This window comes from Penaeus japonicus, unplaced genomic scaffold (assembly GCF_977035675.1).
Source record: "Penaeus japonicus unplaced genomic scaffold, GWHDUDI00000001_assembly GWHDUDI00000034, whole genome shotgun sequence".
NCBI lineage: Eukaryota > Metazoa > Arthropoda > Malacostraca > Decapoda > Penaeidae > Penaeus > Penaeus japonicus.
In genome coordinates, this window is record NW_028234436.1 from 12,514,468 (window position 1) to 12,542,058 (window position 27,591).

At 47.6% G+C, this 27,591-nt stretch overlaps 1 protein-coding gene across 3 annotated transcripts in view; it reads right to left on the reverse strand.

Annotated features, from left to right (window-relative positions):
• The window catches only part of LOC122254474 (nuclear hormone receptor FTZ-F1), a 171,140-nt gene that overhangs the window by 11,591 nt on the left and 131,958 nt on the right, over nucleotides 1-27,591 (reverse strand). For all 3 annotated transcript variants that reach the window (XM_086530847.1, XM_086530845.1, XM_086530846.1), the window contains one exon: nucleotides 1,569-2,269. In XM_086530847.1, coding sequence (XP_086386973.1) covers nucleotides 1,569-2,269 — 701 coding nt within the window. The remainder of the gene's footprint in view (nucleotides 1-1,568; nucleotides 2,270-27,591) is intronic.

Below are 27,591 nucleotides of genomic sequence, written 5' to 3' on the forward strand. Positions count from 1 at the left end.
CAGTTACTACATCTTCCTTGGCTCTCCCTCGCATTACTGACGAAATGCTTTTGATGTAAGGCGGCCGTATTCATCTATTAATGTGAGCGTGGCCACTAATAGCCAGTTGAGGCTATAAAAGCATCAGGGTATCATGCACTTGGCACTACTGACCTGAATGCACCGCGGAATCCGGTCGTGGTGGCCTCAATGCTCAGTTGCCACCACTCCCTTTTTTACAGAATTATCACCCAACTCTCTCTGCCCATATCAATTTATTTATAAAAAAAGCCTTTGACAGCGTCCGTCTTGTGTACATACCTAGGTTCTGAAACATGTAACAAAAATTCCCAACGATACCTAAAAGGCCCGTGACCATTATAGTCTGTAAATATCGTGACATTTTGAAATAACGATTCGGGAGGGCAAGGGAGGGAGGGAGTTGATGTGAACTTGCCTACCGCAGAAAACTTCACTCGAGACTTTATAGTGCCGTGGGCTTCTGCCATACTGCATGATCCAAGTAAGAGATTACTTCAGATCTTCAAGTATGACTCAAAACTATGGAAGCTAATAAAACAAATTTTTGCACTGAACTACTGCAAATTATTATCATGTAGAACCTTACGAGTAAATGGACTTTCACTTTGACTAAACTCAAACACATCCTATGCAAATGCAAACCTACGCAAAAACACTGCTTTAACAGATTATCAAAATTAATGGGTAAATCCAATGTTCGCGCGGACTTAGCGTGGTTATTGATGTTAAATAATGCAAATATTCTCTACTCCAACAAAGGGTGCGAAAAATTATTTGAGCGGTAATTGGGGGTATAGTGTGATATACAAGCCTTCACACTGAATATTCTCTCTTGACACACGCTCACTCACTCTCACTTACTTTCAACCCCGCCCCCCCCCCTCTCTCTCTCTCCCTCTCTCTCTCTCTCTCTCTCTCTCTCTCTATATATATATATATATATATATATATATATATATATATATATATAGTGTGTGTGTGTGTGTGTGTGTGTGTGTGTGTGTGTGTGTGTGTGTGTGTGTGTGTGTGTGTGTGTGTGTGTGTGTGTGTGTGTGTGTGTGTGTGTATACGTATATAAATATATCTCTTTTTATATATATAAATATATTATATGTGTTATATATATATATATATATATATGTATTATATATATATATGTATACATATGTATATATGTGTATATATATGTATATATATTGTATTATATGTATATATATGTATGTATATAGTATATATATATGTATATATTTATATGTATATATATATATTTGTATATATATATGTGTATATATATATATACATATATATTTATATATATATATTTATATATATAATATTTCTCTGTGTGTGTGTGTGTGTGTGTGTGTGTGTGTGTTGTGTGTATGTATATTATATATAGATATATATGTATGTATATATATATATATATATATTGTAGTATTGTGTGTGTGTGTGTGTGTGTGTGTGTGTGTGTATAAATATCAAACGCACACACACAACATGAACACACAAACATGAGGCTCGGAAGCGTCCCCTGGGGCACGTACCTTCAAGTCCTTGAAGAAGCAGGAGTTCCGCGCCCAGTCGACCTGCGCGAACAGATTCTGGTCGAGGACTTTGCACATGAGTTCGAACAGGTCGACCTCGCACTGGTTGTACGTCTGGTTCTGCAGGAGCGAGAAGAGCGACGCCTGCCACTCCTGGTCGTCCACGGTCTCCACCAGCTCGCGGATGATGTGCGGGATTCGAGGGCCACCCGTGGGCGGGCGCCCGCCGCCTCCGCCGCCTCCTCCTCCGCCGCCGCCTACGCCTCCCGCGGGCGGTGTCCCCGTGGTCACTCCGCCCGCGGTGGACTGGGCATTGGTCACCCAGAGGGACGGGTCGGGACCGGCGAGGATGGGCGCCACGGGGCCAGAGGCAACGATGCCCCCGACGCCGCCCGAAGCTGCCACGAGACCGCCCAGGCCGGCCATGGGCGAGGGCGAGGAGTCTGGCGAAGAGGTGGACGAAGAGAGGAAAGGACTCTGGATTTCCTCCTTGATGTGGACGTGTGTGGAGGGCGCCGAGGAGTAGCCGGGCGCGGAGTACGTGATGGCCACGCCCGAGCTGGTATGCCGAGCTCCGCCGGAGAGGATGCCCGGGTGCGACAGCTGTCTCTGTCGGAGCATCTGCAGCTTCCGTGCTCGGTCACGTTTGTACATGGGACCAAATTTGTTTCTGCCGCCTCGCATTCGGTCGGCGCGCACAGCTGCAAGGAGAGGAGATCACACTTAGTAACGGATTCAGCTTAAATCAAGACTTACATCAATATCTAAATCTAAATCGATAATAGCATCTAACACAAATCTAACACATGCAATTAAAACCCACGCAGAATGATCCATTCGTAAGATAAATCAGGTCTCCCACCGATCCCAAAAGGAAACGACAAAGCTTGAGTAGAGTTTGAATGAGTCTTCCCTTAACTTCCCAGCAGGTAACCCCCACACGGTAATAGGATTGTTTGCCAACAGATGGCAGTTGTGTTAACTTCTAGGTGAGACGGGGCTCGTAAGACCGATTTCTTTTCCTCGCTCAATTTCACAATACCTACATACGCGTTCGTACGCATCACTGTTTCATAACGTATGTATTCAGATTTAACGTGCAAATAATTTATATATTTTTTTAAAAGCGGGGATTGTTTCAAACGATGTTATAGTACACCCCCCCCTCCCTCCCCCCGTGCGTTCTCAAAACGACTCCTTAAAGCACGATCTCAAAGGCTTTATATAAACTATTCGGCGAGGCTAATTCTTGCAGTATATCGCATCGCTCCATCAGCTCTCGAGGGCTGCTGATAAGAAGATTTTCCAACCATTAAGAGGCGATGGAGGTAGCAGAAACAACAGTTAAATCCCTACTTGGCAACTCCCCCCCTCTGGAACCAACTTTCACTCCCGACTCACTTACGTAATATGCTATCGTAACAACAAAGAAATTAATTCTACCTGACATAACGCGTATAGTACGTCATCATAACACAGTTCACATGCTATAGTAAGCTGTGGAAGCAACTGCTACAGTGACGTTATATTTGGTAAATAACTGGCGGGGTCTGGAAATTGACCAAGAGTCACCAGAGACTTTGTTGCGTTTCCTTCCATGCACTATAACTTTAATGACGATGGCATAATACGACTGTAATAGCAGTTATATCTAGTAAATATATATATATATATATATATATAAATATATATATATATATATATATATATAAAGAGAGAGAGAGTACGAACATTGGTAATCGCAATTATGCAAGATAATAATGACGGTAATGATCACGTATATTACTATACCGTGATATGATCATCATAACTTCCACCAGTACCAATACTACTAGTACTAATACTTAAACCACAATACTACTATCACTATTACTAAATCTACCCCCACGTATGCTAATAATAACAACTGCAAAGTAACAGCACTGCCGGTACTAAATATTTGCATACACAAACAACCACTGCAATAATGATATCTACATGCGTATCAACAATCACAATACCGAAAAAGAAGGCAAGGAAGAATAACAATGAACTCGGGGCTCTTCACTGAATCTGATAATATGCAAAGAATCCTTTGATAGCTCCTGAGACCATCCTCTTCCCCTATAGCATTACACCTTAGAAGAATAGTCTTTACTTAAGCTCCCCCCTTCCTCCCCCCCTCACTCCCCCCCCCTTCCCGTTCCCATAGACAACGCCTTGGCTATAGAGTAATCCCCGTAGCCGTACTAGCAGTAACACAGAAAGAGCTGGGGCTATTTCAACACCCTTTTCCCCTCCAGTTCTGTTCGTCATTATGAAACACTTGTTCCGGGTGGGCAGTAGCGGCGGCGGCGGGAGGAGGAGGAGGAGGAGGAGGAGGAGGAGGAGGAGGAGGAGGAGGAGGAGGAGGAGAAGAAGAAGAAGAAGAAGAAGAAGAAGAAGAAGAAGAAGAAGAAGAAGAAGGAGGAGGAGGAGGAGGAGGAGGAGGAGGAGGAGGAGAAGAAGAAGGAGGAGGAGGAAGAGAAGAGGAAGGAGATAGAGGAGAAGAAGAAGAAGAAGAAGGAGGAGGAGATTGAGGACAAGAAGGAGAAGGAGGAGGAGAAGAATGAGATAGAGGACAAGAAGAAGAAGGAGATAGAGGACAAGAAGAAGAATGATATAGAGGACGAGAAGGAGGAGGAGGAGGAGGAGAGTACCTGTACACTGTAACGAGTAGACGAGTCACATTGCGTAGGTGACCACACCCACTCCGTCGCTTAGACCACTGTACATACTACTCGCTGCTCGCACTCCCACATACACAAGAGACATGCTTATATAACACGCCTAAAATACATGATACACATGATACGTATATCGGATGACGAGTTCACATATTTGGGTCTTCTAATGCCGTCTATCGATAGGGGTTCGTTTCCCATGGAACAGGAAAGTGAAGTCCAAAAGGTGGCGTTGGATTTATTTATGACTACATGGCATAAATCGGACTGTAGGATATAACACAGGAAATGCCGAGCGTTTCCTACGATCACCTTGAGACACCTGGCTCACTCACGAACGCTATGAGAAATCCGCGATTCTTTTTTTCCTAACTTCACAGCTCTTGTGGTTTCCTCAGAAGGCACTCTCGCTTATTTTGTTTCTTGAGGTTCTTTCCTTCTACTTTTCTTTCTCTGTCTGTCTGTCTGTCTGTCTGTCTGTCTGTCTGTCTGTCTGTCTGTCTGTCTGTCTGTCTGTCTGTCTGTCTGTCTGTCTGTCTGTCTGTCTGTCTGTCTGTCTCTCTCTCTCTCTCTCCTTATTCCTTTTCCTCTACCCCTCCCGCCTAACCCTTCTCCCCCTTCCCCTTCCCCCTTTTCACTCTCCCTCCTCCTTCTCTCCCTCGCTTTTCCTCTTTCTCTCTAAGAAATATGTATTTCACGGGAAGTCCAGGAAATTCCAGGGTTCGTCCCGCTGTCCCTAGAGGGCTCTGCTGTCGTGTGTCCAGCTCTCCTCCGTCACCCAATACGGGAATATGACCATGTAAAAACAAAACAAAAACAAAAACAAAAAAAAATTCTTTGAAACGAATATTCACACTAGGATTTAAAAATTACACCGGAGAAGAAATACAACATCACATGGCAGTGTGGTTTCACGGCTCGAGTACATTAAGCTTAAGCTTAATGTAATGTGAATACCCTGAAGCTTCGAAAACGAGCACGGAGAAATAATAGTAACACTCGTAAATATAAAAAAAAAAAAAAAAAAAAAAAAAAACTCGCAAGTTATAATCGCGTGACTCTTACGTAAGAAGGAGTGAGGGAAAGAAAATGGGGTTAATATGGGTTGCACCACGGGACCTGCCATAGAAAGGGGGTGAAGTCCCCACCTTGAATACAAACAATGGTGCATTGAAGGCTCTGTCTGTGCAAGGCTAGTAGTCCACCTGGAAGGATCTACGCAGTATGTCCTACACACACACACACCACTGAGAGGATCCCGAGATGCATAAGGAGGTCTTGTCTTGTGTTGTTGTATAGTGCCTCTTAAGTATAGTGTCTTAAGTATAGTGTCTCTCAAAGTCAAAAAATGTGGACGGCCATTTTCCCTGTAGTTAGTAATTGGAGTAGGGGATGGGGAGGGGGAGGAGGAGGAGGGGGAGGGGGGAGGGTAGTAATTAACCTGTCGACAGTGTTCGCTCAGCTTCCGCTAATTAAGTACAAACTGGTTCATTAAATATCACAACCCCCCCTCCTCCCCCACCCCGTATGAGCTCTAAGGACCAGGACTATCAACCCAGAATTAATCACCTAAAAACGGCAACCACCACAATGGAGGAGGGGGGCGGGGGTGGGGGGGAAACATGCCGTAGCGTAAAGAGGGAGGGGGGAGGAAAAACAACTCATGCCGTAGCGTATAGAAGGAGAGGAAAAACAGAGGGAAGGGAGGAAAAAATCCTGCCGTGGCATCCGTTAGCAGGGTGAATGAAGGCTGTACATTAAATGGCCAACACAAGGACGGAAGAGAGCTTAAGCGTAGGAGTTCAAATGGCTTCCATATAAGTGCGAGGCGCGATGGCACTTTAGCATCCATCCTCCCCTCGGCGAACCCGTCACGCGCCACCACGGATGAGTACGACCGCACGTCCGTGGTCGTACTCATTATTGCAATCACACAGCAGCCAGCACACCCGTGGTCGTACTCACGTGGTCGCATTGTAGTCATACGGCAACCTACACACTCGTGGCGTTACTCACGTGGTCGTATTTCAATTACGGAGCAACGTACACATCCGCGGTCGTACTTACATGGTCGTACTACTCCTCATACTCGAAGCATGCTGCCGGAAACTGTGCTCATACACATAGCAACAACGTTACCACACGCTACGATTTCCTTCCATGACTGGACATGAGGTGGGGTACATGCTCGCCTATCTAGTGTGCATGTGTGTGTGTGTGTGTGTGTGTGTGTGTGTGTGTGTGTGTGTGTGTGTGTGTGTGTGTGTGTGTGTGTGTGTGTGTGTGTGTGTGTGTGTGTGTGTGTGTGTGTGTGTGTACACGCGCGTGAGTAATAAGTTCCTAGTACCACCCCCTCTCTTCCCCTCCTCCCCCTCCTCCTCCTCCTCCTCCTCCTAGGAATCAAAGGTACCCCCCCCCCACCCTTCCCCCCGAGCACCAGAGTTCGAACACAGGGAGTGAGTGAGCGCAGCGCTGCGGCGGGTGGAGCGCGCTCTGGCCATGAAGTGCTCGTCGGCAATTTAGGCTTTGTGTCTATTTCCGGCGAGGTGCTCACCCATTGTTTCACGCCCATGCAAGGTTAGCACCAAACCCCGGCACCTCTGCACTCACAATGGCAAAAGCGAGCAGAAACAGCGCACCTAAAACCCCGCTCCTGGGTCACCTACGATCACCTCAGCTACGGCGAAACCGGGATAGCAAACGCGAGATATTTTATACGTGATCAATACATATAATTCTAGTAACTGCTTAATGACAAAGACCAATCTCTCATTTCAGCGCAAAATGCTGAACTGTATATGACCTCCCCCCATTAAAATAAAATGATAAAATAAACAAACAAACAAACAAAAACATGTCACGGACTCCCTTAGTCTGAGGAACGACGGTGTTTGTCTCGACTTCAAAGCAAAATTTCACCGCACCCTCAAAAAAAGGAGGAAAAAGAGTGTTCAATTCTCACAACAATGAACATATAAAGTCCTTCTACAGGCAGCCGCAGCAGTAGCAAGGTGTTTCGTCACCCTCGATATACCAAGGTGCTTACTATTCCGAAGAGAACGGTCAAAACAGGTGACCGCTTCCTGTGTCTGTCTTGTTTTGTTTATTTTGAAATCCTACAGGAGTGTTAGTATTCGGAACGCATTGCCCCTCTCACATACACACACACACACACACACACACACACACACACACACACACACACACACACACACACACACACACACACACACACACACACACACACACACACACACACACACACACACACACACACACACACACACACACACAAGGGGACTCAAGACGGGACGGAAGTGAGCAGAGACTCGCTCCGTCGCTGGACGAAGGTCGGGTGAAACTTGGGGTGTGATGGAGGAAATGGAGGAAATAAAACAAATAAAAGTGATATAAAAATCAGTATCATTTCGTCTCGTGTGATCGCTCGAGAAGTTCCTCGCAGCTCCGTTCGCCGCCGCAGCCGCCGCCGCCGCCGCCGCCGACATTCCAGCCAACTTTTTCATTTCCGCTGGCGGGAGTAGCTGCGGTTGACGACATCCCGCATGCAACAGTCGCACGATCCACGGTCTTGTTCTCGGGGAAGTTATAGAGAGAACGGCGAGTCTCGTGCATCCAGATTTCCATGTGATAGAGAGAGAGAGAGAGAGAGAGAGAGAGAGAGAGAGAGAGAGAGAGAGAGAGAGAGAGAGAGAGAGAGAGAGAGAGAGAGAGAGAGAGAGAGAGAGAGAGAGAGAAAGAGAGAGAGAGAACGCAAGCTCCGGACCCCCAACCACGTATCGCCTGCGTTGCGTTTCCCCATTTAATCGCACGGCTTTGCACTCCAGAGCTATTATTACACGTGGAAGCCGTCAAGGAGAGACAATGGGCGAGCGGGGCATCCAGGCGCCGGGCATCCGGGCATCCTCGTCCCGCTCCGCACCCACTGGGCCGGGTTTTTGTTCCGGCGGCCACGGCGGCGCCCTCGTGACCTGCCCCCTCCTTACACCCGCCCCTGCTTTGCTGCTTGCGCCCGCCCCTGCTAACATCCGCACTTGCTTGCACCCGCTATCATCCGCCCTAGCTTGCACCCGCCTCTGCCGGCATCGGATCCTGCATGCGTCCGCCGTTGCTCGCATCCGCCCCTGCTCACACCTGCCCCTGCTTACGTCCGCCCCTGCTTGCATCTTCGCGCGTCCCTCCAGCAAGCACTCCCGTGTCTGGGTGAAATAACCCCTCCCCGTTAATCGCCAGCCAATGAACACACGCACGCACGTACGCATACATATAATAACCCCCTTAAAAAAATATACGAATAAAAAAATATGACCAAAGCGATGACAAGAACTACAACCTTGCTGTAGGCATGAGCCGTGATCTTCCATGCCATCATCATCATCATCATCATGACCATCATCCCCCGTCATTTTCGAGACCTGAACTTAACCCTTTGAAACCTCACTCGTTTTTTTCTTTTTCTTCTTTTCTTTTCTTTTTTACAGTGCCAGCTGCGGAATGTATCCTTGTGGAAGAAGGCAACACACGAGACCCCAAATTTAAAGATTTCAACACGAACTGTCCACTAATGGCATTCTTTGTCATGAGCCATGTTCCAGAAACGCGGTTCTAGGATATATGTGCTAGGATATATTTTCTCAGGTCTCGGTTTACGGGATGACCTTTCTTTTCTTTTTCTTAAATACTTCAGAGAGGTTAAGACTTAAGGGGCTTTTAGGGGAACGAATTCTTTAAATACTTTTTCTTGCTCAATACTTCAGAGAGGTTAAGAAGGAATACGTTCTCGAATAAACGTCCCTGTCGAGAGATCAAAGTATTGCAAGTGCCGTCTGCCACATTTGCAACGTTGATATTCATCTACCGTTCCCCCCTCAAGGCGGCGGTAGTAATCAAAAGCGAGAGACTCCACTGCAGAAGGGAGGCGGTAGTCCCCCTTCGCTCCTCTCGCGTCCGCCTTGCCACCCTCCCCCCGCCGGGTACTGGGTGACCTCCAAGGGGCGGAAGTGATTCCAGTCTACTTGGATTCCGGGTCCGCGAGATGTCCTAGACACCCCCCAACCTCCCTGCCTCCCTACCCCCTCTCCCCCCTTCCCAACGACTATAACGCGACTTAAGGCGTCACGCGACATAAAAAAAGAACGAAAATCAGACGCCTCGACTATAAGGCAGAGACTGCATCGTCCGCGTTGTAAATAAGCTTATATAACGGTTACATAACCTCCGAAGTAAAAACCCGCCTCTAACAGAGCGGTCTAAGCGTCTGCTGGAAGAACGATCTCCCTCCAGAAGACTAACACGCGAGGGCGACATCTCTTCCTGGCCGTAAAAGACTTCCTTGATCAGAGTACTTCAAGGGCGCAAGGAAACTGGATGATAGGAAAATGGATGATGGGAAATGCGCAGGAGGGTGGGTGATGTCAGCAGAGCCTCCATTTGTGAAACCGCTGGGATATTCAACGAAAAAGTGAAAAAACAAAAACATTCGTATGGAGTAAATAGAGAAAATAAGAAACATTAGTGGACATAACTAGAGTTTAATCAGTCTAAACTATACACAGTTGACAAGAAAGGGAAATATACAAGCCTTTTTTCAAATCAAATTGATCGATAAAACTCATGACAAAACCTAAATCATCATAGAGATTTTAATGCATGACTTCAGGATGTTCACAAGCGAGCGAGCGAGCGAGTTGTTTCTGGTGTTTATAATGCTCTTGGTTAACTCTGAGGTGTTTCTCGCGAGCGTACCTCGGAGCGACATCTATTGCTCGTCCCGCATGAATGCTCCCCAACCCACTCCGGCAGGTGTAACACAGACCCACCCTCTCTCCCTCCCTGCCTGCCTGCCTGCCACTCCCTTCCTCCTTCCTCCTCCTCTCTCTCTCTCTCTCTCACGCACTCACTCGCTCGTTCACGCACTCTTTTCATCCCTCTAGCTTTTCCTAATTCATTTCCCTCTTTCTCCCACACCCCTCTTCCTCCTTCTGCCCCCCCCCTTCCTTCCCTCTTCCCTCTTCCTTCCACCCCGCACCCCATCCCCTCCCCCACAGCACCAAACCCCATCCACTGTCGCCGCAAAACTAGCCCAGCTTCGAACCGCCATGAGTCACCGTATTGTTCTCTATCAAAAACACGAAAAAAGGAAAAAAAATAAAAATAAAAAAATAAAAATAGAACTCGGGAGATACTCATTGTCACACAAGACACTGCCCGCGTAACCTTTGGTGGAAACTGTGTCAACCAAATATATATTTTTCTCTCTCTCTATCTCTCTCTTGGGGGAATTGTTATAGGAGTTCATACGTGTACTATTATGCTCAGGGCACAACGCGGCATTCACGTGTCGCGACGGGACCCCCCCCTCCCCCCTCCCCCCTCCCCCTCCACCACCACCCCTTCCTAGCTCCCGGGTTTGGGGGGTTCAAGCTGGAGGAGGAGGAAGAGGAGTGAGGAAGAGGAATGAGGAGGAGTGAGGAAGAGGAAGAGGAGGAGGAGGAGTGAGGAAGAGGAGGAGGAAGAGGAAGAGGAAGAGGAGGAGGAGGAGGAGGAGGAGGAGGAGGAGGAGGAGGAGGAGGAGGAAGAGGAGTGAGGAAGAAGAGGAAAAGGTGGAGGAAAAGAAGAAGAAAAGAAGAGGATGAAGAGGAGGCGAAAGGTTCAGCGTTCAATCCGCGACGCTCGTTCTTTCAGCGTTTGGTCTTACACACACACAAAAAAAAGAAGCAAGACATTTCCACGAGCTGTATTTACGACTTACGACAACAACAACAACAACAAAACACAAAATAATTACAATAATAATCATAAAGAGAGAAAAAAAAACGCAGCATCACCGAAGTCACGACCTCGACACATCATTTCATCCACTTATAAATTCGATCTTCTCTCGACGTATCCATTCTTAACGGGTTATCGTACATCTGCCAGCCTGCGAGCCCGACGAAGGCCAAACGTTGACATTTTGTGAGGCGCCGATCGCAGCTAACGGGATGCGAGCGCTCTCGAGCCAGCCTGCAAGGCGTCTCCCGAAACAGTTCTCCGGGATAATGAGATTGAGAGTTTCGCAATCCCTTGCAGATGTTATATAGAGGAAGAGAGAACAACGGGGAGGGATAACGCGGGATATTGCGGGATAGAGTTGAGCCAATTTCTTATTCGGTTCATTTGCGATATTGACAGAGAGAGAAAAAAAAAGGATTGAATGCGTACAAAGACTTTTTTTTTTTCTTTGGGGGGAGGGGAAGGGGTGGGGGTCATAGGGTTGTGCAGTGGGGTTGTTGGGGGGGGGGGAGAGAGACTGGAAGCTCTTAAGTCCCGAAGGAAGGCAATTACTCCAAGGATAGACATCCATCACCCTCCGCAGGTCAAAGGTTAAAGAAGGGCTTGTGCAATTATCCTCAGACTCTACGCCAGCCAGCCCAAGTATCCTGCTCACCTTCCGTCGTTGGGGAAGGAGCCCTGGGCCTGCTTCAGCGCCTCGATCCTGCCTCGTATCCTATTTCTTCAAACAGGCTACTGCTGCAACAGGTCAACACCCTGGCTCGCGGTTGGGGCTCGATTTCAAGAGCTCGGTCCTATAAATAGCTCCCTATTCCCTAATGAGTAATGAACTCGGGTGTCGAGAGCGCTATGCAACACGAAGTCCTAACACTCGGAAAGTCATAGGTAGGTAGAAATACGAAGGATATTCGACGGTGACTTCAGGATAGGAAGAAGCAGGAGGAGAAAAAACTCGACTCCCGGAGGATAACTTTTCCGGCCGCGTTGAAATCACTCGACTCGGATCACTTGCTCGGGAGCCCCAAATCCTCAGCGGCGATCGGCGACGAGACTGAGGCAAACACACACACACACTCACTTACTCCACTCTTACTTACTCACTCTCACTCACTCACTCAATCTTGCTCTCTGTGTTTCTCTTGCTCTCTCCTTTCCCCTCTTCTCTTCTCTTTTCTTCTCCATTATCTTCCTACTTTATCTCTCTCTCTCTCTCTCTCTCTCTCTCTCTCTCTCTCTCTCTCTCTCTCTCTCTCTCACACACACACACACACACACACACACACACAATCTCCTTCAGCGCCTCCTGCCTTTCATAATCCCCCTCTTCAACAATAACACAGTTCTGAGAAACGTTATCAGCTGACAGTCTGCCTGGTGCCCATCACTCGTTCTTTGTCTGTCGTCGGAGTCTCCCTTTCGCCCTCGCCCTGGGGTAGCGGGGCTCGGGGAGATGAGTACAGGCGAGGCGCAGTCGCTTTGAGGTCGGTGATCGTATGGTTCGGACTTCAAGACGACGAGGAGGTGCGTGTAATGTACCCCCCCCCCCTCTTTTTTAGGTGTGTGTAATGTATCTCCTTTTTTTTTAAATTACGTTCATACACCCAAACTTGTTCAAAAGAATGGGGTGTCGCAGAATCCGAACACAATTTGAAACCAAAGATGAAAGAGAGAGAGAGAGAGAGAGAGAGAGAGAGAGAGAGAGAGAGAGAGAGAGAGAGAGAGAGAGAGAGAGAGAGAGAGAGAGAGAGACAGAAGAAAGATAGAAAGAAAGAAAAAAAAAGGCCAACGCAATGATTGGAATAAAACTAGTACGGAGACGGGGCATTGCAGATGCTGTTGCACCGACCCACATCGCTAGCTTGGTCAACCGTGTCACGCAGCATCTGCTCTGCCTCTGCTACCTACATATTTCCTCCTACCTAGGCGCACGCAAAACCTGTTTCAAGAGTTAAGGAGGCGAGTGAAAGGATGGCAGAAGGAGGATGGGCTGGAATGACACCTCTATACTTCCCCTGGTAGGATGTCCCCCCCACATACCCCCACCCCCATCCCTATACCCCACGCCTCTCACTTCTTAATCTGCTCGTTGCTCTTGCTCGTTTGACTCCACTTGTCACTCTCCTCTCTTTTTCTCCTCTCCTTATTCTTGTCCGATTTTCCCCTCTTTTTCTCTCATCCCACTCTCTCCTCTCTCCCTCACCTCTCCACCCCTTTCTCTCTCTCTCTCTCTCTCTCTCTCTCTCTCTCTCTCTCTCTCTCTCTCTCTCTCTCTCTCTCTCTCTCTCTCTCTCTCTCTCTCTCTGCTTTCAATTCCATTCCCTCCCCTCTCTCCTCTCACACTCTCCATACGTCTTCTCGCGACTACCTCCGTCTTATAGCTTTCCCTTTAGCTTGGCAGCGTGTGCCCCCCCCCCATCCTCTCCCCTCCCCTCCCAACCCTTTCCTTTGAACCCCTACACCCCCCAACCTCTCTCATAATTTATCATTGCGGTAAATGTATGTGTGTGTGGGGGGAGGGAGGGAGGGAGGGAGGGAGGGAGGGAGGGAGAGAGAGTAAAATCATCAAAACAAACAAATCAACAAGTGTCACGAATTCTTCTGCAAACCGTGCGAGAAGTGGAGGGGAAGGTGACATGTGTGTCTTTTTGTGTGGTGGTGGTGGGGGGGGGGGTGAATTCATGGCTGTGCCACCGGTAGCAGTCATGAGCTGACATGCATGACGGGACACAAGGTTACACTTTCATCACTTTCATCATGCAAACTTCCCATAATTTGCAAATAAAAGGAGTGAGTAAGACATATAGATTGATAGATCAACAGATTGTATTTGTGTGTGTGTGTGTGTGTGTGTGTGTGTGTGTGTGTGTGTGTGTGTGTGTGTGTGTGTGTGTGTGTGTGTGTGTGTGTGTGTGTGTGACAATAGTGTCAATAACTAAGATAAGGAAGAAAATGAGGGACAGAGAGAATGAGGAATGGAAAATAAAGTGTTGCAGCGAGAGGGAGGGAGGAGGAGGAAGAAGAGGAGAAGAAGAAAGAGGAGGAGGAGGAGGAGGAGGTGGAAGCGGAGGAGATGTAGGAAAAGGAGGAGGAAGAAGAGAAGTAAGAGAAGGGTGAGGGTGAGGGGGAGGGAACCAAGGGGTTGGAGAGAAGGGCAGGGGGGAAGGAGGAGAGTGGGGGAGAGAGGTAGGGAGAGGGGGCCGAGGGAACAAAGGGAGGGAGGGAGGGAGAGATGGGGGGGGGGGTTAAGGAGAAGGCCGCCTGCCACAAGGAAGGGAAGAGTGGCAGGGAGCGGCAGGGATTGAGGTGGGGGGGGGGGACAAGAGTCGAAGAGGAAACCGCTGCAGGAGAGGGGGAGGGGGGAGGGGGAGAGAAGGCGGTAGTACTGAGGAGGAAGGATTGAGGGAGAGGGGGAGAGGGGGAGAGGGGGAGATTTGGAGGGGAGGGAGTGGAGAGGGAGATATGGGGGAGAAGTGGAGAGGTGGTGATGGTGGAGGGGGTGGAGGGGATGGAGGGGGGGAACCGTCATGGTTGGAAGCTCGTCAAGGCCTCTTCCCCTACCCCCTTCTCCCCCCACCCCCCTGGCTACACCCTCCCCCGCCCTACACACGCACGTGCGCTCCATCAACTCAACACTATATATTTATATCATATATATTGTGTACTAAAAATGTCTGGTGTGTATGTGTGTGTGTGTGTGTGTGTGTGTGTGTGTGTGTGTGTGTGTGTGTGTGTGTGTGTGTGTGTGTGTGTGTGTGTGTGTGTGTGTGTGTGTGTGTGTGTGTGTGTGAGTGTGTGCATGTATGCTTGTGTGTGGGTACTAGAATATGTACTTAACTATGCTCCTTTCAGTCTCTCTATCTTTCTCTCTCTCTCTCTGTCTCACGCATACACCAAGATCCAGTACACCCCCACCCCACCTCCATCCCTTCCCACCCCCTACCCCCACCCCACAAAACCACACAACCCACACAACCCACACGCATTCCCCGTTTCATATTCATAACGCCTGGAACTTTTCCCCGTCAACTTTGGAGAGATGACGTCACGATCGCCTCGAGCCAAAGCGCCACGGTACAGTCAGCGCCTCATCAGCCAGAAGATAAAGACCAGAGTCACTCACTCGATAGGTATGTGTGTATTTAGGGTATTTGTATGTGTGTATGTGTGTATGTGTGTACTGTGTGTATTGTGTATTGTGTGTATATACTGTGTGTAGGTATCCGGTTTGTCTGTCTGTTGGTAGGCTATGTAGGTATTCGTGGATGTACTGTATGCGCAGTATGTATGTATGTATGTATGTATGTATGTATGTATGTATGTATGCATGCGTGTATGTATGTATGTATGCATGTATATCTTCCCTTACAAACTCTTTAGAACAACTAACTATTACAAGAAATAATGTACTAGTATTTCCTAAGAATTGCTAAAAGGATTTTTTTGGTCTAATCTCGTCATGCATCGCCGCCATGAGAACAGGCATTCGGTCTCGCTTGTCTGAGAACTGCATGACGCTGGCTAATTTGATCTTGCAATTATAACTGGATAGTTCCAAGTACTCAGCACCAAGGCTACCTAAAAGAACGACGGTACATTTCCTTGACAGATGAACAGTGGAGAGTTTCTAGCTGAATTGCATTCGTATCCTGTGTATGGTACAGCGGCATGGTGCAACACATCCTTCTTATTTCAGATATCTTATGAAAAAATACTGACCGATAAGCTACACTATATCTACAACGGTTTGTCCTTTGTAACTTCGTACTTCACCCTTCGTACTTCGTATTTTCATATTACACCTACTCCATTATCTCGCTGATTCGCACTACGGCACGCGAAAGTGTGATGTCTTCGTATTACATACTACATATTACACACGACACTCTCGCAAAATTATGTGCGATCTCTCAGGATTATCATACTACACCCATGGACGTTAATGTGTGATCTCTCAGATTCATACAACACCCACATTCAGGCTCTCCCTTCCCCTCTCCCCTCTTACCCTCCTCAATCTTCCTTCCTTCCTTTCTTTCTCTTTCTCTCTCTCTCTCCTCCTCTCTCTCTCCCTCCCACCCTCTACTCCTCAACCTTCCCTCAACTCTTCCTGTAATGCCAACCCAAATAAGTGTCTCTAGGAGTGGAAGTGAGAGTGAGAGTGAGACTGGCAGTGTGTGCGCGTGTGCGTGTGCGTGTGTGTGTGTGCGCGCGCGCGTGTTTGTGTGTGTGTGTGTGTGTGTGTGTGTGTGTGTGTGTGTGTGTGTGTGTGTGTGTGTGTGTGTGTGTGTGTGTGTGTGTGTGTGTGTGTGTGTGTGTGTCATTGTTTTGCATATATGGATGACTTATAATGAAAAGCAAGGTACCTAAGCACAGCGAATAGGGCGATTATGCCATTGATCTCATTTATGCAGATGTATGCTGCACTCTCTCTCTCTCTCTCTCTCTCTCTCTCTCTCTCTCTCTCTCTCTCTCTCTCTCTCTCTCTCTCTCTCTCTCTCTCTCTCTCTCTCTCTCCCTTTCTCTCTACCACTCTACCTCTCTATCTCTATCTCTCTCACTCTCTTTCTCATTCTGACACAACAAAGCGCGGTTCATCGGAGGTGTAGTGGGCACAACTCTCTTAAGGCTAATCTGACCGAGGTAGGGAAACACACGCACTCTTCGTGTCTCGCTCGCGTGGGGGGATTGTGTCACTCCCCCCCCTCTTCCCCCCTGGCTTATTTACATTACGTCTTGCAGCGCTGACAGCCATGCAAGTGCAGCGCATCTTGCATAACAGGTCGTGGCCGGGCTCTGCGTGTGTGTGTGTGTGTGTGTGTGTGTGTGTGTGTGTGTGTGTGTGTGTGTGTGTGTGTGTGTGTGTGTGTGTGTGTGTGTGTGTGTGTGTGTGTGTGTGTGTGTGTGTGTGTGTGCGAGAGAGGGTGTGTCTCGTGTGTACCTGCGAGTGTAAGTAAGCTATGCTTCCACCTCGTAAGAGTGCTTGCTCGGACATCCTACACACCGCGCGAGGAGAGAGAGAGGGAAGGAGGGGCTTGCCTGCGCCACCCGTACATAGAGTACGCTCTGCTTGCCAAGCCAATTTGCTTGCCTTCGCGTCGTCCCGTAGACCGAGCACGTGAGCCGATCGTGAGCCGTGCTTGCAGTCGGCCGCTCTCCCCCGAGTGAAGGTACTCGCCCCTCGCCCCTCGCTAATCACCATCCTCATGCTCCTCCCAACGAACCCGGACACTGAATGGGAAGCTCAGTCTCCGCCAGATGACAGTCCTATAGCATGGGAGGGGAGGAGGGGAGGAGAGGAGGAGGAGGAGGCGGAGGGAATGGAAGAGTAAGAGAGAGAGAGAGGGGGGTAGGGGGTGACGTTGATGCTAATGATGCCATTATGCGATTCTGAACATCCGTAAGTTTGCGATGAAAGGGTCGAATGTGGAGGTGACATGTCCGGTCTGAGGGACGTAGAGGGAGAGGCGGCATATGGAATGAGGAGAGAGAGAGGGAGGGAGGGAGGGAGGGAGGGAGGGAGGGAGGGAGGGAGGGAGGGAGGGGAGGGAGGGAGGGAGAGGAAGGAGTGAGGAGTGGAAGAAGAGCGAGGTCGGAAGAGAGGAGGAGGGAGGAGGGAGGGAGGAGGGAGGGAGGGAGGGAGGGGGGGGGGGAGGGAGAGAGAGAAAGAAAAAGAGAAAGAAACAGAGAGAGAGACACACAAACAAACTACTTACGAAAACGACTTAACATCTTGCAGTGCCCATATCCCCCCCTTCATACCCCCATACCCGCAATCCCTCCCCCCTCACCACCCACCCCTTAGCACAGTCAGCATCGTCAGCAAATGCACGCGGGTAGAGATGACCAACCAGCCTCATCAATTCCGCTGATGAGTAGCGGGTCTTGAGCGCTACGTTTCCGCTCGGTCGCCAGCTCCTCATTCATGCTGGGTCACTCGCACCCACTCGTGCTACTCTTCCTCCTCCTCTTGGTCAGAAGTGAATGAGAGTGAAAATGATGATGATGACTGGTGGTGATTGGTGATGATGATAATGATTATGATGATTGGTGATGATGATGATTGGTGAAAATTATGATGGTTGGTGATGATTGGTGAAAATGATGATGATTGGTTAAAATGATGATAATTAATAGTGATGGTGATGATGGTGATGGTGGTAGTGAATGTGGTGATGATGATGCCCCCCATCCCCATGCCAACGCATACAGAGGGGCATGGATGTGTGTCTGCATATTGGTTGCATGCAATATGGATCGTGTGTCTGAGGCTGGCGCAGTACACGGCAAACGAGAGAGAGAGAGAGAGAGAGAGAGAGAGAGAGAGAGAGAGAGAGAGAGAGAGAGAGAGAGAGAGAGAGAGAGAGAGAGAGAGAGAAAGAGAGAGAGAGAGAAATCACGAGCAGATATTGCCAAAATAAAAACATTTCCGTTGTTTAAACTCTGACGTGCTTGCGTGTGCTTCACTGATTACGCCACTCCGAATTGTTGCACATTGCAAAGAGTTGCGAAAATAAACACATTAAACATGTATTAAACAAGCATGACCTTGTTGTTAAGGGAAGCATCACGTCTATGCACTGGCCGAGTAGCGACAAATGCATTGCATTACGTATATGTTGCAGATACCAATGGGTGCAAGCAGTGCAATACAGAATCCGTTCAGCCAACCCATAGGTAAGATAAGAGCTATGGAGCTCTTTGATAAGATGACAAAGCACTTTGCAAGATAAAAAGGCTGGAGAGACATCGCACACAAAAGGAGTTATGGCAAATGATTACCGTTGCACAGTCTCTATCTCTGCCTTCAAGCAATCAAGCAGCAATCGTTCAAGACATCCATTTAGCTAAGGCTTTTCACATCCATTCAAGATTATTCATTGGTTGGATAAACAATGAAGTTGTGCTTGTTGGGAGGGAAGGAGGGAGGGAAGTAGGGAAGGAGGGAGGGAGGGAGAGAGTGAGGTCGGAAGGAAGGAAGGGAGGGTGGGAGGGAGGGAGGGAGGGAGGGAGGGAGGGAAGGAAGGAGGGGGGAAGGGAGGGAGGGAGGGAGATCAGAAGAGAGAGAGCGAGGTCGGAAGGAAGGAAGGAAGGAAGGAAGGAAGGAAGGAAGGAAGGAAGGAAGGTAGGGAGTGAGGAAAGAAGGGAGAAAAGAAGGTAAGAGAGAAGGAAAGATGCACGAATAAATAAACTGATAGACGGGCATAAAAAAAGAGAGAGAAAGAGTAACAGCTGCAGTGAAGAAAGCGCATGCTAACCTAAGGTATCTGATACCCCCCACCCCACCCCCACCCTTCCCCCACCACTGCCTTATTGCTTACATGCATACGGGAAATCAGCCAAGCATGCAGCGACAGCAGAGCAACGTCAGCTACCTTAACGCCTTACGGGGCTTTTCTGCATCATCTTGCCTGTCAGTCTAGCGCCGATCCTAAAGTGCGGTTTACACACACACACACACACACACACACACACACACACACACACACACACACACACACACACACACACACACACACACACACACACACACACACACACACACACACACACACACACACACATGCATATACATGCACGTGGTCATGCGCACATAAAGACAAAGGCAGACGCAAGCATGGACAAGTATATATGCAAGTACATACATGTAAGTACACACACATTACACACACATACATGTACACAGAAAGACAGACAGACAGATAAATAAATAGACAAACAGGCTTTTGCTTCATAAAAACGTCATCAAATGTGCTTTTGCTTTCGTTATGGGAACCAGCATTCAAAGTATTATTTCTAAAATGATTATTTTTTCGAAGACTACAGATGGATGAATTATTGTACATGTTAGCATTATTTTATCGTGCATCTACTTAAAAAAAAAGGAAGAGGAGGAGGAGGAGGAAGAGGAGGAGGAGGAGGAAGAGGAGGAGGAGAAGGAAGAAAAAGGAGAAGAGGAGGACGAATTTTTATTTATAAATGTTATCGTTTCTTATTCATTTATATACAAGTAATCGTAACGCACTCAACCCCACCGAGTGAAAGAGACCGCATGACGTCACATCCACTTGTTACTACTCCTCACCATACGCGCGTCACCCAAACACGACACAAATAGAAAGAAAGAAAGAAAAAAAATACAAACAGAGAGAGAAGACTAAAAGGAAAAATGAAAACGCGAGCTAGAGCCGTGACCCAGAATTCAAGGCGTGGTGGCCTGAACCTCCTGCCAAGTGGGCCTCTCTAGGCCAGCAGGGGGGGGGACTCATACCCCTCCTCTCCTCCCTCCCTCTTCCCCTAGCCCCCCCTAGGGACCCCCCATGCCAACATAATACACCTTTCCCTTTTTATGGACCGTTTTCATCTCTTGTTTTGTTTTGTTTGTTTGTTTGTTTGTCCTTCTTTGTTTTAGACGGGATGGGATTTCCTGATGGATCTACCATGGGGCAGGAATTGTGATTTTCCTTTTAAACGAACAATGAAACCAACAACATCAGTAATAATAACTATAATAACAACAATAACAATGATAATGATAATGATAATATCAATATTAACAATAACGATAACGATAGGTATAATAATAATGATGATAATAATAATAATAATAATAATAATAATAAGAAGAAGAAGACGAAGAAGAAGAAAATGAAGAAGAGGAGGACGACCCACGCCCTAACGACCTCCCCCTCCCCCTCTTACGCCTCCGTCAGACAGCATCTTCTTGACTCTTCTCTCTTTCTCGCAGAGAGAGAGAGAGAGAGAGAGAGAGAGAGAGAGAGAGAGAGAGAGAGAGAGAGAGAGAGAGAGAGAGAGAGAGAGAGAGAGAGAGAGAGAGAGAGAGAGAGAGAGAGAGAGAGAGAGAGAGAGAAAGAGAGAGAGGAAGAGAGGAAGAGAGGAAGAGAGAAAGAGAGAGAGAGAAAGAGAGAAAGAGAGAGAGAGAGAAAAAGAGAGCAAGATCGAGAGCGAGCGAGCGAGCGAGCGAGAGAGATACATTGCCATACATACATATAAACATAAATCCAGCGATTTAGGTGCAAATCGAGTGCGTTGTGTCTAGACAGGAGAGGCGATTTCGCGACAGTTTTCACACTGCTTTGGGGTACTAGCTAAAGGAGGAGGAGGAGGAGGAGGAGGAGGAGGAGGAGAAGAAGGATGAGGAGGAGCAGGAGAAGAAGGAGAAGGAGGAAGAGAAGGAAGAGGATGTAGAGGAAGAAGAGAAAGAGGAGGAGAATGAGATTTAAAAAAAAAAACGAAAGAAAAAAAAATTGACACACAAAACAAAGAAAATGAGAACGGTAAAGAAAAATAACAGATAAAGACGCCGCAATGGGGATCTAATTGACGTCGGCATGTCACTCTGGCCGTGCATGTCCCAGCTAAGGTGTCACATGGCGGCGTCATGACCCCAGACAGTGTCATGCTCTCTTAAAACATCAATGTCCCCCATGTACGAGTATTGCTCTTGGGGCTATTTTTCTGTATTTTTTTCTGGTTGGTGTTTCCTTTTTATTATCTTCCTTATCCTTATTCTTATTATTATCATCATCATTACTATTATCATCACCATTATTATTATCATTATTAATCAACGTCACCATCCCAACTATCATGATTATCATTATTACTATCATTACTATCATCACTGACATCATCATTATTATTATCATCATCATCATCATCATCATCACCATCATTCGTCCCCTTGCTGTACCGAAGGATCACACCCACCATCTCACACACTGATAAGAGTTGTATGATTTCTCTCGCTCCCCCTCTACCCTCAATCCCCTCCCCTCCCTCTCCCTCCTTCTCCCTCTCCCTTCGACCGCCTGGCACCACAATCTCTCCCCAGTGCCACGCCGCTGTCTCGTCCGCTTGGCACCCTCCCCGCTTGGCCTACTTGTTAGTCTAGGCCTCCTCACTAGGTCACGCTTAGCGCCTAGTTAGTTGCCTGAAGGACCTCACGGGGCATCTCGGGAACTGTGGGAGGTGTGTGTGTGTGGGGGGGGGGGATGTGAGTCTTGGATGGTGATGGTGATGGTGGTGATGATGGTGGTGGTGATGGTGATGATGATGGTGATGATATGATGGTGGTGGTGGTGATGATAATGATGGTGATGATGATGATGATGATGATGATGATGGTGATGATCCACTTGATGGGTTGGTGGTGATCATGAGTTGCAACAACGATGCAATCTTATTTCAGAAAAAAAGTAACGCGATTTATTTTTTTTTTTTTAAGTGACACTCCTATACGCGTAATTCTTCTCTCTCTAAACTTTTTTTTTTTACCTAAGTTATCACCTTCGCCTAACTCTTCTAACATTACCTAACATTTCGTGCAAAATCTAGAGGATATTTACGTCACGATTAAATGGCTTAATCTCGCCTCTTTTAATCCGTAATTAATAAGCCTTTGGTGAGAATCCTCCGCACTCCTACGGACTGCAGTCATCAAATGATCTCGGATAATTTTTTTTTTTTTAGATGATTTTTTTTGTAGATTACTAAAGAAAATGATGTCGACTGAACTAATATCATCACTTACAATAGTTTTTTTGTTTTTTTTGTTTTTCATTTACTTCAGCTGATAATTTCCAGTAAATCCCCGTGTTGTAACGTAATATTTTAACTCACAATAGGTAGGCTGCCCTTTCACTGCTTTGTGTACTGGTTCTCTTACCTGCAAAGAAAAGAAAAAACAAACATGAGATTGGATGATAATCAAACCACCTTCAAAGAAATTAAAAAAGAAATACATGAAACATGAGAGTGTGCGCGTACGTCAACGCGTGCGTGCGTGCGTGCGTGCGTGCGTGAGTGCGTGCGTGCGCGTGTACAACCGCACGCCGGGAAGTGCAATCATGGCGTTTTAAAACCCCGGACCAGCATGACGAAGGGGTGACGAAAGCCCGTCTCTCAACACGACCATCTCATTCACAACACCAACGCTGGTTTCCATTTCGGTCTAATTTTTTGCAATCATTTCGAATGAACTTCAGACTCTGGCGACGCGAAATAAGAGAGAACTTCAAGAGCCGATAGAAGAAACAAAACAATAGGGATTTAAATTGCACGAAAAGAAACTTTCTCCCAAGTCGATGCCAAGGTCAAAGCCGACGGTCGGGACGCAGTAAGGGTTGTTGAAGCGAGACGCGATGGTCGTGTTGTAAGAACAGCCTCGTCCGAACACCTGAAAATGGCTTTTTTTTCTCTCTCTCTCTCTTATTGACAAAGAAAAAAAATAACGAAGAAGCATCAATCCCCAACAAAAGATAAGACTGATCGCTCCTGATGAAGAATCATCGATAAAAAAAGATAAATAATAAAAGAAGTGAAGAGAAAAGGGAGAGAGAGAGAACGAGAAGTCACACCAAACCAAAAAATTTGCCGCGAAAAAATCAAATCTATCGCACCCACAAGTCGTAACATCTTTTTGACTCACAGAACGAAAATACTTTTAACCCTAATTCTCCTGCGAGAGAATATACACTCTTAAGACGCGGCAGGTGCGGGAGTCTTGAAAACTTGAATAGTGAGCAGGGTGGGGGGACAGGGTGGGGGGCGGGGAAGGGGTGATAAGGGAGGGGGGAGGGAGGGGGGCACCAGAGACAACCAGAGTCTGGATTGATAATGGCGCCTGCTGTTGTTCTTATACGCAATGTATGTATGTGTGTATGTATGTATGTATGTGTATATATATATATATATATATATATATATATATATATGTATATATATGTATATGTACATATATGCCTGCATGCGCGCGCGCACGCACGTACCCAAGCACACACACACATCACCTACTCCTTCCCTCCTTCCCTTCCAATGCACTCTCTCTCCCACTCCATATTCTCCTTCTCTCTTTACAATACATACATAGACATACATACATACATACTCAAACATACACACACACACACACACACACACACACACACACACACACACACACACACACACACACACACACACACACACACACACACACGCATATACACACACTTTCTACGGGATGGTATAACTTCCCGTCCGTTTCATTAGACGCTAAAATATCCTACTACCATTTCAACCATACACTTTCTCTCTCAACTCTCCCCCCCCTCCTATTCCCATTCCCTCTCCCTTCCTCAATCTCTCTCCCTACCTCTCCCTCCCTCCCTGCCTCTCCCTCCCTCCTTCCCTCTCCCTCCCTCCTTCATTCCCTCAATCTCCCTCCCTCCCTCTTCGGTGTTGGTCTGAAAACCACATCCTTTTCTCCTAGTCTCTCTCTCTCTTACATTTCCTCTCCCTCGGTTTCTAACCTTATCTATTTCCTATCCTCTTTCTTTCTTTCTTGACCCTTTTTCTTTCTTGCTTGTTTGCTTGCTTGTTTGTTTGTTTTTCAATGAAGAAGGATTAGGAGGAAGAGGAAGAGGAAGAGGAAGAGGAATAAGAGGAAGAGGAGGAACAGGAAGAAGAGGAGGGAGGAGGAGGAGGAGGAGGTAGAAGAGGAGAGGGAGGAAAAAAAAGAAAAAAAAGAGAAGGTGAAAGAGAAAAAGAGAGAGAAAGAGAAGGAGAAAGAGAAAAAGAGAGAGAGAAAGAGAAGGTGAAGTAGGAGGAGGAAGAAGGTAGTCTGTTCTATTCTCCCTCCCCCCCTACCCCCCTACCTAGCGGCGTCATGTGTTGGGTCTTCGAGGCGACGCAACTCTCACTCTTCAAGAAAGACCCTGCCCCCCCCCTCTCTCTCTCTCTCTCTCTCTCTAAACCTCCTCTCTATTTTTCTATCTATTCATCTATCCATATAACTTCTCCACGATCTATCAAAAGAAAAAAAAATATATATATATACATATATAATCAGAAGGTATTAAGTGTTGGTATTCAAAAATGTTATTTCCGGGTATCATTCCGATTATCGACACCTAACATAGTACATAAAACATATGATACACAACACATGTCACCCAATTCATGACACATACTATACATACACATGACAAAATCTCTCCTTCAAACTCCTCCTCAAACTCCTATGAGTACCCGGTCCCTCCCTTCCCTTAAATTTTCCGTTTCCCTTTCTCTTTCTCTTTCCCTTTCCTTTCCCCTTCTTCTCCTTCCATTCTCATTCGTCCCCTTCACTTCCCTTTTCCCTTTTTCGCCCTCTCACTCTCCTTCCCTTTTCCTTCCCCTCCTTCTCCCTCTCCTTCCCTTTTCCCTTCTCCTTCCCCTTCCCCTTCCACTCCTCCTTCCCCTTCTCCTTCCCCTTCTCCTTCCCAGCCACAGACAGTGCCATTTGCCTCCGCTTCTGTATCTCGCTGTCTCTCGGATCTCACGCTGGCGAGAGGAGAGAAACGTCTCTATTGCGCTATGAGACTGGGACTTGGCGACCGTTTTCGCATATAACGAGCTTTCCCTTTCGCGCCTTTCGTCATCTCTCGTTTCTTGCTCTTCTTCTTTTTCCTCTTCGTCTTGTTCTTGTTCTTTGTTCTTCCTTTTCATTTTTTGCTACGTCCTTCTCTTCTACTCTTCTACTTTTTTTTCATCTTGTTCGTTATTATCTCTCCCCCTGTTTCTATTTCTACTTCTTCTTCTTCTTCTCCTCCTTCTCCTCCTGATGTTCTCAGCCTCCGCCTTCGAAACATCACCTGGAAGAACGCTGCATGCTGAGCCTTCGACGAGCAGGCGCATTACAGGTGTACTAAGACAACACGTGAGAGAGGGTAGCAAGACTGCCGGCGCGCAAGTGTGTCACATCACGTAGACATGTTCAGCATGGCGACACGTACAACACGTCAACAAAAGAGATTCATCACTTCAGCAGAGAGAGGAAGAAAGAGAGAGAGAGAGAGAGAGAGAGAGAGAGAGAGAGAGAGAGAGAGAGAGAGAGAGAGAGAGAGAGAGAGAGAGAGAGAGATGCTGCCGCAACTCAGCATGGGAAGCGCTCTGGCAGGAGCTTTAGGGGGGTTAGGGGTAGAGAGAGAGGGGGAGGGGTTGGAGAGAGGGAGGAAGGGGATGGGGGAGGGGGGAGAGACAGAAGAGAGACTGGATATCTGGAGTTAAACGATCGAGCACTTTTGTTTTTCTTCTCTTCCTCCTTATCAAATGCTTAGAAAATCCACCTGCCGTTGCAATGCACAGCGATTGAAAAGTTTCACTGAAGTACATCGAGACCTGGTGATAATAATGGTAGGATTAAGAGCAGGAGGTAAGCAGCGCGTGTTGTACCAAGAGAGCTGACCTACTTGGCAGAGTTGTCGCCTCTCGCCATTCGCTTCTTCCCCACCACAGGCAACATTTGTTTCATTAGCGTGTAACTTGCTGGGGGTAATGAAAAGTCATCTCTTTACCTCATTATCTTCCGATAGGTCTTCGACTGGCACCTCGCCTCGCCCCGCTTGCCCGCGGATTCCCGACGTCGAAATCATTCCGTAGCTGCATTCCTCACCTACTCTCACAATCCCCTCTCATATACACTCTCACCTACTGCTCCAACCCGTCTCCTGCCTCCACCTCCCTTCCCCTTCCCCTTCCCCTTCCCCTTCCCCTTCCCCTCCCACCACCATCTCCCCTTCTCGCTATCATTCCGTGCCTCTTCGACAGGGTGTTTGCATTACAACGTCACGCCGGCATCGTCACTATTAATACATCCTGCACCCTTTGACCTTTGGCCTTTCTTCGCCTCGTCACTATAGAAGGTATTATACCTTTTGACCTGGTCACTCTGATGGCCTCAGTGACCCGGCCTCACTCGGCCTGCCTTCGTCGGCGACCTGCCACCTCTATTGCAACTGCAACTTGTCTCTCTGTCTGTCTGTGTCTGTGCTTGTCTCTCTCTCGGAATGAAAAGCGAAGGTGATTCGGAAGACTTTCTCTCTCTGTGTCTCTCTCTCTCTCTCTCTCTCTCTCTCTCTCTCTCTCTCTCTCTCTCTCTCTCTCTCTCTCTCTCTCTCTCTCTCTCTCTCTCTCTCGCACCCAGCAACGTCGGAGCTGCCATGTCCAGCCTTCTCTGAAGTTCTGACACGATGACTTTCCTTGATCAAACTCGGCACTTAGATTGTAATATTTTTACTATTTGCGTTTTCTCTCTCTCTCTCTCTCTCTCTCTCTCTCTCTCTCTCTCTCTCTCTCTCTCTCTCTCTCTCTCTCTCTCTCTCTCTCTCTCTCTCTCCTTCTCTCTCTCGCCACATATAGACACACATTCCTTTCAATATTTCTAAGAATAGTCACACCAATTTTATAACTTACTTTATGATGGATATAAACTCCCACATCGGCTACTCCCCCTCCTCCTCCCCTTCCCTCTCTCCTCCGCCCACTCTGCCTCCCTCCAGCCCATCGCCGATGCCTTCACTATACAAAGACTCATCCTTCCCCCTCCCAATCCCCCTCCTTCCCCCCACCCCTCCCTCGATGCTACCAGACAGCAGCAGTCATGATGATGACACCCCTCCCCCTCACCTCCACCCACCCACCCACCCACACACGCCCCTCTTTCGCCATCGGTCGAGCCGTCACCATACGCACCATCACACTGGCTCTTC